This window comes from Argopecten irradians, chromosome 9 (genome assembly GCF_041381155.1).
Source record: "Argopecten irradians isolate NY chromosome 9, Ai_NY, whole genome shotgun sequence".
NCBI lineage: Eukaryota > Metazoa > Mollusca > Bivalvia > Pectinida > Pectinidae > Argopecten > Argopecten irradians.
This window is the reverse complement of record NC_091142.1, coordinates 33,232,272-33,245,166: the sequence shown is the minus strand read 5'-3', so window position 1 is coordinate 33,245,166 and position 12,895 is coordinate 33,232,272. Positions and strand designations below refer to the sequence as shown.

At 37.0% G+C, this 12,895-nt stretch overlaps 1 protein-coding gene and 1 pseudogene across 1 annotated transcript; both read right to left on the bottom strand.

Moving 5' to 3' along the window:
* Window positions 1-2,154: 2,154 nt before the first annotated feature.
* On the bottom strand, window positions 2,155-3,986 carry LOC138332110 (uncharacterized; annotated as a pseudogene).
* Window positions 3,987-9,469: 5,483 nt separating this feature from the next.
* On the bottom strand, window positions 9,470-12,879 carry LOC138332109 (peritrophin-48-like). The gene is made up of 4 exons (XM_069280072.1): window positions 12,743-12,879; window positions 11,326-11,479; window positions 10,202-10,347; window positions 9,470-9,715 (listed from the first exon to the last, which is right to left on the bottom strand). Exons 1-4 carry the CDS (start codon window positions 12,783-12,785, stop codon window positions 9,636-9,638), a joined length of 423 nt encoding a protein of 140 aa, XP_069136173.1. The 5' UTR covers window positions 12,786-12,879; the 3' UTR covers window positions 9,470-9,635.
* Between the last annotated feature and the right edge of the window lie 16 nt (window positions 12,880-12,895).

Below are 12,895 nucleotides of genomic sequence, written 5' to 3'. Positions count from 1 at the left end.
ATCATAGAAGGGGGACCTGCCTGACTCACTGACAACATCTGACGGACCTTAGGGATTAAATCCCGCCAATGCATACCCCGAATACCTGTCCATGTAATGTCTACTTTAATATTCTCAAGACGAAGGTTGTTGTTCAGTCTCTGTATTGCCCTCTTCTCTGCCCAATAAACTAATGAAGACCCAATGATCCACACATCTGTAATGAACTTACAATATTAGCATCTGTCCTACTCTAATTAATTACAGCATATACACAAAAACGAACAACGCTACTGGTAAATTAAAGTATGTCCTTAAATAAGCAGTAATAAACAGCTAACGGCATAACAATGTTGGAGCACTAATACGTATGTATCTCTGAAAACATGCCGACTTCCAGCGGCCCAGCACTTTTATCTGTTCATCCGGAGTTCCCTGCAACGAAGCCGCAGACGCCGCCCCTATGCGAAAACTGTGAGTTTTAAAATTGGCAGCTGGGACATTAGCGAACTGCAATGTTTTCTTCAAAACTGCTGAAAATTGGTAACGCGACAATGACCTTCCACTAGCATGGCAAAGAAATTCACGAGTTAGAGATTTAGGACGTATCCTAAGGAATGCTGATGTTGCCTTAACCGGACACAATGATAAATCTGGACAAGCACTGATAACCAAAATATGACCCTTACCTGTCTGATCTGTTTTTGAGTGGGTTAGTTTTAAATGTCACCTCCTGATCATTTAAAGACACATCTGATAGTCCCACTGCATGATCTGAATTAGCAGTACTAGTAAGTTCACCAACCCTCATAAAACCAAAAAAGGCTAACAGGAAGGCCACACGAAATAAACTTGTTTCATATGTTGAAGTGCAAACAAACGGTAATGCACCTACAATCTTCCTTAAGATATCTAAGGTAATTGGAGCTCGCACATCAGGAGATGCCTTTGTACGCCTATAACCTTCCATAACTTTCTGTACTAAAAATTGTTTTGCAGGATCCCCCCACCCCTTAATTTTGTGGTGGTAACTTATACCTGACAAGTAAGTTTGTGTAGTGCTAGGGGATGCTCCACTGATAGATAAATAAGCCACATATTGTAGCAAATGATTGATAGGCACAGGCCACATCTCAGATAGCCTGTATAACTCTCGGAATTTTTTAAAAGATGACAGGCCTGTACTGTATGCCTGCTTTGTATTATTGGACAAACTACCCTGAATTAAAGTCTCAATCTCTAATTGAAGATTTCCCATAGATGGTTTGGCACCACATGTGGCTCCCGTCCTGCGCCTGGAGCTAACTGGAAGAATCTGTCCCACTGCAAACGTGAAATTGAATCAGCAACAGTTTTATCAGCACCAGGGATATGTGAACATTTACACAATATGTTAAATTTTAAACATCTCAAAACAAATGACCGGACTAGTTTCATAACCAGATCTGACTTAGATGTTAGAGAATTAATGATGCTTACAACTCCTGTATTGTCTGACCTAAACAATATCTTTTTATTAGTTAGTAATTCCCCCCAAACAACTATGGCCACTAAAATTGGGAAAAATTCAAGCAGTGTAATACTTCTGGTTAAGCCCTGATCATGCCATTTGACTGGCCATACTCCAAAACACCACTTACCATTAAAAAAGGCCCCAAACCCCATTCCTGGGCCCCCGGCGCTGTCAGTGTACAAACACAAATCCTGAGAACTCTCCCATTCCTTGTTTAGAAACACTGAAACTCCATTAAAACCCTTAAAGAAATATAACCATGCCTCAATATCTTGCTTGACTTCCCCAGTAACCCGAATGCGATGATGGGGCTGAGTTAAACCCTTAATTGAATTAATTAGACGTCGACAAAAAGTCCGCCCAGGTCTTACAGCCCTACAAGCAAAATGTAATGCCCCAATCAACGACTGCATTTCCCTTAAAGTTACTTTCTGCTTTGAGAACACATTTTCTAGCTTCTCACAAATCTCAACTACTTTAGCTGCAGGAATTTTAATTGTAAGATTTACAGTATCAATTTCTAAACCTAGGAAACATAACACAGTGCAAGGGCCTAACGTCTTTTCCTCAGCAATAGGGACTCCCAGGTTTTCACAAGAAGCTAAGAAACATTCCAATAAATCCTTACATTGGGTGGAACCAGCTTTACCTCCAAAAAGGAAATCATCAAGATAATGTAATACAGATCGTTTTCCTGATTTATTTTGAACTATCCATTCTAAAGCACTTGAAAATTTCTCAAATAAGCTGCATGATAATGAACATCCCATCGGTAAGCATTTATCAAAATAATAATAACCCTGAAGCTTAAATCCCAATAAATCAAAGTCTTGTGGAGATATTGGCAGTAACCTAAAAGCTGATTTGATATCGGATTTTGCTAATAAAGCCCCTTGACCTAAATTTTGGACCAATTCAATCGCCGCATCAAATTTGGTATACTGAACAGAACACAAATCCGAATCAATACCAGAATTAACTGAATTATCTTTAGGATGTGACAAGTGGTGGATTAAACGAAACTCCCCCGGTGTACTCTTTGGAATCAGACCCAAAGGAGAAAGTCTCAAATTTGGTAAAGGTCTTTCCTTAAATGGACCGGCAACCCTTCCAAGATCCACCTCTTTTTGAACTTTTTTAAGGGCCATATTGACATTCTGTCTGACTGAACCTAAATTTAAACAATCAGTATCCTCCCTAATACCCTGATAATGCAAAGGAAATCCCTCTGAAAAACCATCAACAAGCTCCTGTGTGATTTGATGGTTTGGGTAATCAAGCAATTCCTGTTTTAATTTTTTACTATTTATTGGGGTTTTTCCCAGACTGGACACTGCCATGGGTTTTTTTTCCCTGACTGGAACTTGCAGCTGAGGGCCGAAAAGACTTAGTGCACTGCAGTGCACTATGGTCAGCAGCACAAATACTGCAAACATGAGTGTACCTGCAGTTACTATACGTACATTTACCCCTATTGAAGCCAAAGCAAGGTGATGGCTTGGAATGTTTCCCACCCCACTCCTTGTTACCTCCCTTGACCACATTGTTCTTCCCCATTCCACCGGCTTGAGGGGTCATTACCCGGAGCCAAAGGTTTGAATTAATTTGGTTCCATGCTAAACCAGGAGATTGACTAAGACGAGCCCTAAATTGCTCATCATACACTCGCCAACCCCCCGGCACACCCTGACAAGCTGCCCCACGTATTGTTTTTACATACTGCAAAAGTTCCTGTACCTTAGCGGGGAATCTTTCCAAATAAATGGACATATAAATGTGGAAAGCATCTGTCCATTTCTCCACATTTGGTATTTTTTTCTTTACAAGTAGGGGGGCGGGTCTCTATCATCCCACTGGATCCGACAACCATCGGCGCACTAGTGCAAAAGTCATTCAATTCTGAGTAGCCCTTTAAAAGAAGGGCCAAATTTATATACTCGTGACCCCAGATTTTTTGTTTTATAGCCCGGGGCACATGGTCACCGATGGAGTCGGACTCCAGGGGGATAATTTCGATCTCGGGGGTAGTGCTATTATTGTAACCATTATCATGTACATTTAATAACATCTGCGGTTCGGGCTCTATGCCCATACCTGTGATCCCATCCTCCACTTGCACCTCCTCTAGCTCTACTACTGGTACCTCTGGCAGCTGACCACGTGGAGTCTCCCTCCGGGTCTCGCCAGCGGCGGTCTCCGTCCTTTTTGGGAGGGGAACTGCTCGCCTTCCCCCTTTTCTTTTCTCTGGGGGCGGAGACAAAGCCACCCCGGGACCTCGCCGCTTCCTAATTCCAAGACCTCTTGGCATACTTAAGAAATCCGATCAGTACAAATTAAAATTCTCTGCAAGCATGTGCCTCTTATTTGCTAATCTGTCGATGACCGGATGTTAACTTAGCATGCTGGGATAACGTTCTATACAATGCTTTCCTATGCAAAGCGAGATAACTCTAAATTATTAACTACTGTCAAAGGGGGGTAACTCCTGTGACCTTACGTACGACACATACTAAACTTCCATAATGGCTTCAATAACTTTGATTACCGTACACGTCGGTAATCAGTATTATTAACCAATAATTATATTGTTTTGTGCTCCGTCCGTCCGTCCGAGATTCTTTTCCGGGCTATAACACAAAAACCGTTTAACGCAGCTCCAGGAAACTTTCTGTATATATCAGACAAGTGCCCTAGTCCTTTTCCTATTGCGGTTTTCTATTTTGTTTTATTTTTCGGTTACCATGGAAACGTAGTAAAACTACCTTATTAATGTTTCTTTTTGATTCCGAGCTATAAAACTAAAAAACCGTTCAACACAGCCTCTTGAAAATTTCTGTATTCATCACGCAATTGCCCTAGTTGTGCATGTTGCTATTGCAGACCTTCCTTCCCCCCCCCCCCCCCCCCACGGAAACTTTGTCAAAAATACCAAATTACTGTTCTGGGCTATTACTCCAAAACGATTCAACGCAGCTCCATGAAACTTTTTTTGTATATAGCAGGTAACTGTTTGTTTTTGTTACCTGCTGGGTTTTTTCAGTTTTACAATGCTCACATTAATTTAAAATTATACTTGAATAACTGCGGGGCGCGGGGGATAATGCCACGCTTTGCGGCTCCGTGTTTTGATTTTGATATGGTTTTTGGAAATCGACAAAACGAGATTGATTAGCTTTGTATATACTGTTCTTTGTTTTTCAATTATTATTGTTTTATGGAAAAAATCTTTTGTGACATTGTAAAACTTTGTTGATGAACTTTCTTATTATATGGTGTAATCACATGCGTGCGGATTTGCTTGCGTGTCATTGGCATGAGTTATTAAGGCTTTGCTTACCAACATTGAAGGATGTTATTTTACCGTAAGAGAGAAACAACTAATGTTTTCATGCAGACGCTTGTGTTGTTAAAAATATTTTGTTTAACAAATTTTAGTTTCGGGACAATAATTTGAGAACAGTGCATCAAAAGAATTTGTTCAGATGATAGCATAACTAAGCAATACTAAGTTGTCATAGATTAGGAAATCTAATTGACGACAGGGAACGTGTGTTGCTTTCAACACTTATTGTAAGCTTATTCATTTCAGTATCAGTATCATTTTGAATACGCCTTTTATTAAACATGTGTTGTTTTCTGTATTTTTCTTGTAGTTTTCTTTGGTTTTATTTTTGGTAAAAACATCCTCATATACCAAAGTGACCAAATAAAGAATCACGCGTTCTTATCCCAAGTAAGGAATGACGCGTTCTTATTCCAAATAAGGAATCACTTATTCTTATTCCAATTATCACTCGCCGTTGTATCATCCTAATTTAATGAATATTGTGTATGATTGTATAAGCACAGGTTTACGACGGGCAAAAAAAAAAAAAAAAATAAATAAAAAACAAATAAGAAATAAAAATAACTAAAACTACAAATACCGTATTTTTAGTATTTCTTTTTGCACTTCGTTAACCACCATCAATGGCTATGGTTTACGAAGTTTCATCTTAAACAAATGAAGAAGGTAAATACAATATATTTGACGGATACAAAATCAAATTTTTTGAAGAAGTCACCAGTTTACAAAGAGTTCATTTATCTTGTTTTGGTTCCGCAAGGTGGCAGCACATTTTGAGGCCAGTTACACGTCTGCGAGGCCTCGTCAAACACAAGACCTGTAACAAACAAATATTGTTATCATTTTATCTAGCCCTGGATTCTAAATCTGAACCTGGTTATCCTTTCTAGCTTTCTTCATGGTTCCTAAGAGGAAGAATAAGCGTAGACACTACGAACACTACCCCCATTGCATGATTATAACAATCGACTTAATTTGGGATTTTTCTATTCTTTCTGAAAACGCGCATAATTTATATCGACATCACTTGTATGACAATTTGTCTCCTCACTTTTGGCCTCAAGTCGAGCGCTCGCTCCTGTGAGGAAGATGCTGGTTTCTGTCCTCTAAGTAACATAAGGCGAAGTTATAGTTGATCCAAACTAGAACATGTGATCTGAATGAATAATTAGCATACGTGCGATCTTAGAAGAATGAATTTATGTGACGCATGTTGACATCCGTGAGATCCTAAAATGAATATGTGAAAGGCAAATCGTCATACATTCGATCCAAATACATGTGGTATTCGATGATGTATCACCTGTGGCACAGATCGTGTGGCCGAAGAAAGTTCCCCTATTGCACGTGTAATAGCTGTGACAGTGGTTGTCCATGTCAGCATAACTCCCGTCAGTCTTAGTCCTACAGTCCTTCTGTTGGCCGCAGGGAAGTGGAACGTTATTTGGACTAAAACAGACACGATTGTCATAATTTAGACAAGGATTAAAGTTATTATATACAATAATAGTTAATTATGCTTTCAATAATTTCGAATAATAAGAGGCCCATGAGTTCGGATACAGAATGAAACAAAGACATATGAACACTATATATTGGCCCATAAGGCCTTTGAAATCAGTCAAAAATTTGACTTTTTTTCATCTATAAAGAGTATTTATATGGTTAAATCAATTCTGTGAATTCAAAAGAAGATTTTTTTTTGGAAATTTAGTCATTTTTGACCGCGTTTGATCCCGTCCTTCTGCCCCCTAGAGGTCAGGCAGGAACAATATGGATATGTTGTTAAAATGCTATATCTCGGTAATAATTCTAACAAAGTTTGACTCATTTCCTATGAAATTGAGCAAATAATGCTCATAAATGTGTTTTCCTATATAAACTATAAGATTTTTATTGAAGTTTTAGCCTATTTGACCCCTTTTTGGCCCCATCCCTCAGGCCCCTTGGGGCTGGGACCATATAATTTAGTTTTGGAGAAAAAGTCAAAACTGTAAATTGTCTGTATCTAATGGATGAAAATTGGTAAAAAACATAGTAATAACTAAATCAATTAGGAAAGTATAACGCATAAAGAACAGATATAAAGAAAGTAAAAATAACACTTGGAATTCCGCTATATCGAATAAATTATCAAATATAGGAAATTGTATTTTTTTCAACCGAAACTCTTTTACCCGAGATATAGGTCAAAAACCTATCATATACTGTATAATACACAAGTTAGATTATTCCATAGCGGTAATGATTGTGCTATGTATGTGCGTTGAGCCAACGAGTAGTTAATACACCAAAGTAAAAAAAAAATTTATTTTATTATATATTATTCTGATTACATTTTTTTTGCTTTTCAGCATTGGAGATTAATGACATTATACATTGCAAAATAAAATCTAATAAAATTAACCAAAGTCCCCTGTATTAAATCTGTGAGGGATATTGTTTTTGTGCTCCGTCCCGTCCGTCCGAGATTCTTTTCCGGCTATAACACAAAAAACCGTTTAAACGCAGCTCCAGGAAACTTTCTGTATATATCAGACAAGTTGCCCTAGTCCTTTTCCTATTGCGGTTTTCTATTTTGTTTTATTTTTCGGTTACCATGGAAACGTAGTAAAACTACCTTATTAATGTAAAAATTTACTTATCTTTTTGATTCCGAGCTATAAAACTAAAAAACCGTTCAAACACAGCCTCTTGAAAATTTCTGTATTCATCACGCAATTGCCCTAGTTGTGCCATGTTGCTATTGCAGACCTTCCTTCCCCCCCCCCCCCCCCCCGTTACCACGGAAACTTTGTCAAAAATACCAAATTACTGTTCTGGGCTATTACTCCAAAACGAATTCAACGCAGCTCCATGAAACTTTTTTTTGTATATAACAGGTAACTGTTTTTTGTTTTTGTTACCGCTGGGTTTTTTTTCAGTTTTACAATGCTCACATTAATTTAAAATTATACTTGAATAACTGCGGGGCGCGGGGGGATAATGCCACGCTTTGCGGCCTCCGTGTTTTTTTGATTTTGATATGGTTTTTGGAAATTCGACAAAACGAGATTGATTAGCTTTGTATATACTGTTCTTTTTGTTTTTCAATTATTATTGTTTTATGGAAAAAATCTTTTGTGACATTGTAAAACTTTGTTGATGAACTTTCCTATTATATGGTGTAATCACATGCGTGCGGATTTGCTTGCGTGTCATTGGCATGAGTTATTAAGGCTTTGCTTACCAACATTGAAGGATGTTATTTTACCGTAACAGAGAAACAACTAATGTTTTCATGCAGACGCTTGTGTTGTTAAAAATAATTTTGTTTACTTTTTCTGCATCAAAAGAATTTGTTCAGATGATAGCATAACTAAGCAATATTAAGTTGTGTATATATCAGACAAGTGCCCTAGTCCTTTTCCTATTGCGGTTTTCTTATTCCAATTTTGTTTTATTTTTCGGTTACCATGGAAACGTAGTAAAACTACCTTATTAATGTTTCTTTTTGATTCCGAGCTATAAAACTAAAAAACCGTTCAACACAGCCTCTTGAAAATTTCTGTATTCATCACGCAATTGCCCTAGTTGTGCATGTTGCTATTGCAGACCTTCCTTCCCCCTTCCTCCCCCCCCGTTACCACGGAAACTTTGTCAAAAATACCAAATTACTGTTCTGGGCTATTACTCCAAAACGATTCAACGCAGCTCCATGAAACTTTTTTTGTATATAGCAGGTAACTGTTTGTTTTTGTTACCTGCTGGGTTTTTTCAGTTTTACAATGCTCACATTAATTTAAAATTATACTTGAATAACTGCGGGGCGCGGGGGATAATGCCACGCTTTGCGGCTCCGTGTTTTGATTTTGATATGGTTTTTGGAAATCGACAAAACGAGATTGATTAGCTTTGTATATACTGTTCTTTGTTTTTCAATTATTATTGTTTTATGGAAAAAATCTTTTGTGACATTGTAAAACTTTGTTGATGAACTTTCCTATTATATGGTGTAATCACATGCGTGCGGATTTGCTTGCGTGTCATTGGCATGAGTTATTAAGGCTTTGCTTACCAACATTGAAGGATGTTATTTTACCGTAACAGAGAAACAACTAATGTTTTCATGCAGACGCTTGTGTTGTTAAAAATATTTTGTTTAACAAATTTTAGTTTCGGGACAATAATTTGAGAACAGTGCATCAAAAGAATTTGTTCAGATGATAGCATAACTAAGCAATACTAAGTTGTCATAGATTAGGAAATCTAATTGACGACAGGGAACGTGTGTTGCTTTCAACACTTATTGTAAGCTTATTCATTTCAGTATCAGTATCATTTTGAATACGCCTTTTATTAAACATGTGTTGTTTTCTGTATTTTTCTTGTAGTTTTCTTTGGTTTTATTTTTGGTAAAAACATCCTCATATACCAAAGTGACCAAATAAAGAATCACGCGTTCTTATCCCAAGTAAGGAATGACGCGTTCTTATTCCAAATAAGGAATCACTTATTCTTATTCCAATTATCACTCGCCGTTGTATCATCCTAATTTAATGAATATTGTGTATGATTGTATAAGCACAGGTTTACGACGGGCAAAAAAAAAAAAATATAAAAAACAAATAAGAAATAAAAATAACTAAAACTACAAATACCGTATTTTTAGTATTTCTTTTTGCACTTCGTTAACCACCATCAATGGCTATGGTTTACGAAGTTTCATCTTAAACAAATGAAGAAGGTAAATACAATATATTTGACGGATACAAAATCAAATTTTTTGAAGAAGTCACCAGTTTACAAAGAGTTCATTTATCTTGTTTTGGTTCCGCAAGGTGGCAGCACATTTTGAGGCCAGTTACACGTCTGCGAGGCCTCGTCAAACACAAGACCTGTAACAAACAAATATTGTTATCATTTTATCTAGCCCTGGATTCTAAATCTGAACCTGGTTATCCTTTCTAGCTTTCTTCATGGTTCCTAAGTGGAAGAATAAGCGTAGACACTACGAACACTACCCCCATTGCATGATTATAACAATCGACTTAATTTGGGATTGTTCTATTCTTTCTGAAAACGCGCATAATTTATATCGACATCACTTGTATGACAATTTGTCTCCTCACTTTTGGCCTCAAGTCGAGCGCTCGCTCCTGTGAGGAAGATGCTGGTTTCTGTCCTCTAAGTAACATAAGGCGAAGTTATAGTTGATCCAAACTAGAACATATGATCTGAATGAATAATTAGCATACGTGCGATCTTAGAAGAATGAATTTATGTGACGCATGTTGACATCCGTGAGATCCTAAAATGAATATGTGAAAGGCAAATCGTCATACATCCGATCCAAATACATGTGGTATTCGATGATGTATCACCTGTGGCACAGATCGTGTGGCCGAAGAAAGTTCCCCTATTGCACGTGTAATAGCTGTGACAGTGGTTGTCCATGTCAGCATAACTCCCGTCAGTCTTAGTCCTACAGTCCTTCTGTTGGCCGCAGGGAAGTGGAACGTTATTTGGACTAAAACAGACACGATTGTCATAATTTAGACAAGGATTAAAGTTATTATATACAATAATAGTTAATTATGCTTTCAATAATTTCGAATAATAAGAGGCCCATGAGTTCGGATACAGAATGAAACAAAGACATATGAACACTATATATTGGCCCATAAGGCCTTTGAAATCAGTCAAAAATTTGACTTTTTTCATCTATAAAGAGTATTTATATGGTTAAATCAATTCTGTGAATTCAAAAGAAGATTTTTTTTTGGAAATTTAGTCATTTTTGACCGCGTTTGATCCCGTCCTTCTGCCCCCTAGAGGTCAGGCAGGAACAATATGGATATGTTGTTAAAATGCTATATCTCGGTAATAATTCTAACAAAGTTTGACTCATTTCCTATGAAATTGAGCAAATAATGCTCATAAATGTGTTTTCCTATATAAACTATAAGATTTTTATTGAAGTTTTAGCCTATTTGACCCCTTTTGGCCCCATCCCTCAGGCCCCTTGGGGCTGGGACCATATAATTTAGTTTTGGAGAAAAAGTCAAAACTGTAAATTGTTTATCGCCATACGACGGACGAAAGACGACGACCGACAAAAGGCGATAGCTTCGTCTTAAGTGACCTTAAAATATACCAGTCCATATGTCGTAATAATTCATTCTTGAATTGGTTTATATCAAGAATAACAAATAGACGTACAAACTTAAACGAGAACACTGTCGATCGAAGAGAAATCATAAACATTTGTGGGGATCCTCTACATGATCGCAATTAGTGTTGAACTAGGTAACATGGAGGAACTGCTCTGACGTCATGGACTTTCATACAAGTCTGAGTGAAATCCTACTTAGTCATGACAATCAAATGTAGCCAAGGGACAAATAAAAGATGAAAATGATTATTTACTTCTCTAGAGATATATTCCTGTTCATAGATGCAACTGCAAGCTAGTTGTTATTGTCGAACTATTATGGAAATTACATACTCATCGCACTGTCCTGTGTTCTTGTTGTAGACGAAACCATTGCCGATATCTTGACATGTTACCAAGACTCCGACTCCATTTGTACATTTAACATAATTCCGACATCCCGTATTAACGTTTCCAGTGAATCCTGATTCACATTGCTGGCCCATTCCTTCAAACATTGACATATATAACATGGTTAATTACATATCGACTTAACACCATTTTTACTTTATTTCCATTTGCTCGGGACTAACACTATATAACCTTACCAATCCAAAAGAGAATTTATGAGATCATTATTCTCCTATAACTCCCGTTGGTGTAGTGATGATATAATGACGCAATGCGCATTTTTTGTGAGTACCTACATCCTTCCTGAATGAAAACCCCCAGTTGTTCTATATTATTTGCAACAGTATTTGTAGTTATGATTTTAAAATGTTGAATATCCTAAAGATGGATCATATTCATGAAAATGTTTGAAGTGTATTGATGATTTTATGTTTGTTTCCATGAACTCATTTTACCACGAATGACGTTTGGGGTTCTTATGACGTCGGATGACGTTAGAAGAAGAGACTCCACTGACGGGGACAGCGGGGAATGTGATTTGGAAATAGTAAATAACAGAAACGGAAAGGGTCTCTAGCAACAGATAGTGTCATGTAGTATTCGGTAAACAAACAGGTTACTAAAGGTTTTTTTCTCTGTGCAAATATTTCATCCTTCCAGCTTAAAATTGATATACAAAATTGTATATATATTTATAGCATAACACCAAATATATCTGTACATATATTTTTTTATGTGAGCTGCCATGTTTGAAGCGTCCTTTCGCTTTCGAGAACTTTCGCTTATCAGCAGAAAAAATAATTGGGTAATGGATACAATATTGACTTGTTTTTTGTGATAATGATTGCTATTGAAGAATTACAGTGTTTAGATTGAAAAAAGTTAAAATGCTTGAAAGGATCATGTTGATTATGATTATTTCGATATGGTATACTTTTTATTAAAAAAAAATAAAAAAAATATTTTGGTTTTTAGGTAATTACCCCGAGTATTGACGAAAAACAAGTCTAGAATTGTTCATGTTTAACAGTAATCCAGGTATCGTTATTGAAGACTTGCAAGCAGTCTACTAGTGACGAAGTCAAACCAGACAAAGTCTGGTTAGAGTAAAAGTAAAGGATAGATAAAAAAGTAAAGAAATAGGCAGCGCCATGTAGGCGTTACTCAATCAAAATACCTAGCTTAAAATAGACAATAGCGAAAGGCTATCTATCCGTGTTCTGGACGAAAACGTATTGACATATTGACGAAGACATATTGTGTCTGCTTATGTGAAAGAGCTGCAAACATAAGGAATTTAAAACGGAAATCTTACAGATGAAATCAGTTTAGGAGTTATATGATAATACGATAACCATACCTGTGGAAAGGAAGGCCAGGAGAAGGAAAGAAATGACCACCATGTTGTCGTTTACAATGTACGAATGCAAATCATGTTTTTTATCTTTGTCTAAAAGTCGTCCAACTTCCTGATCTCTTGTGAACTTGACAGATGTGAAGCTCTCGACCAGGA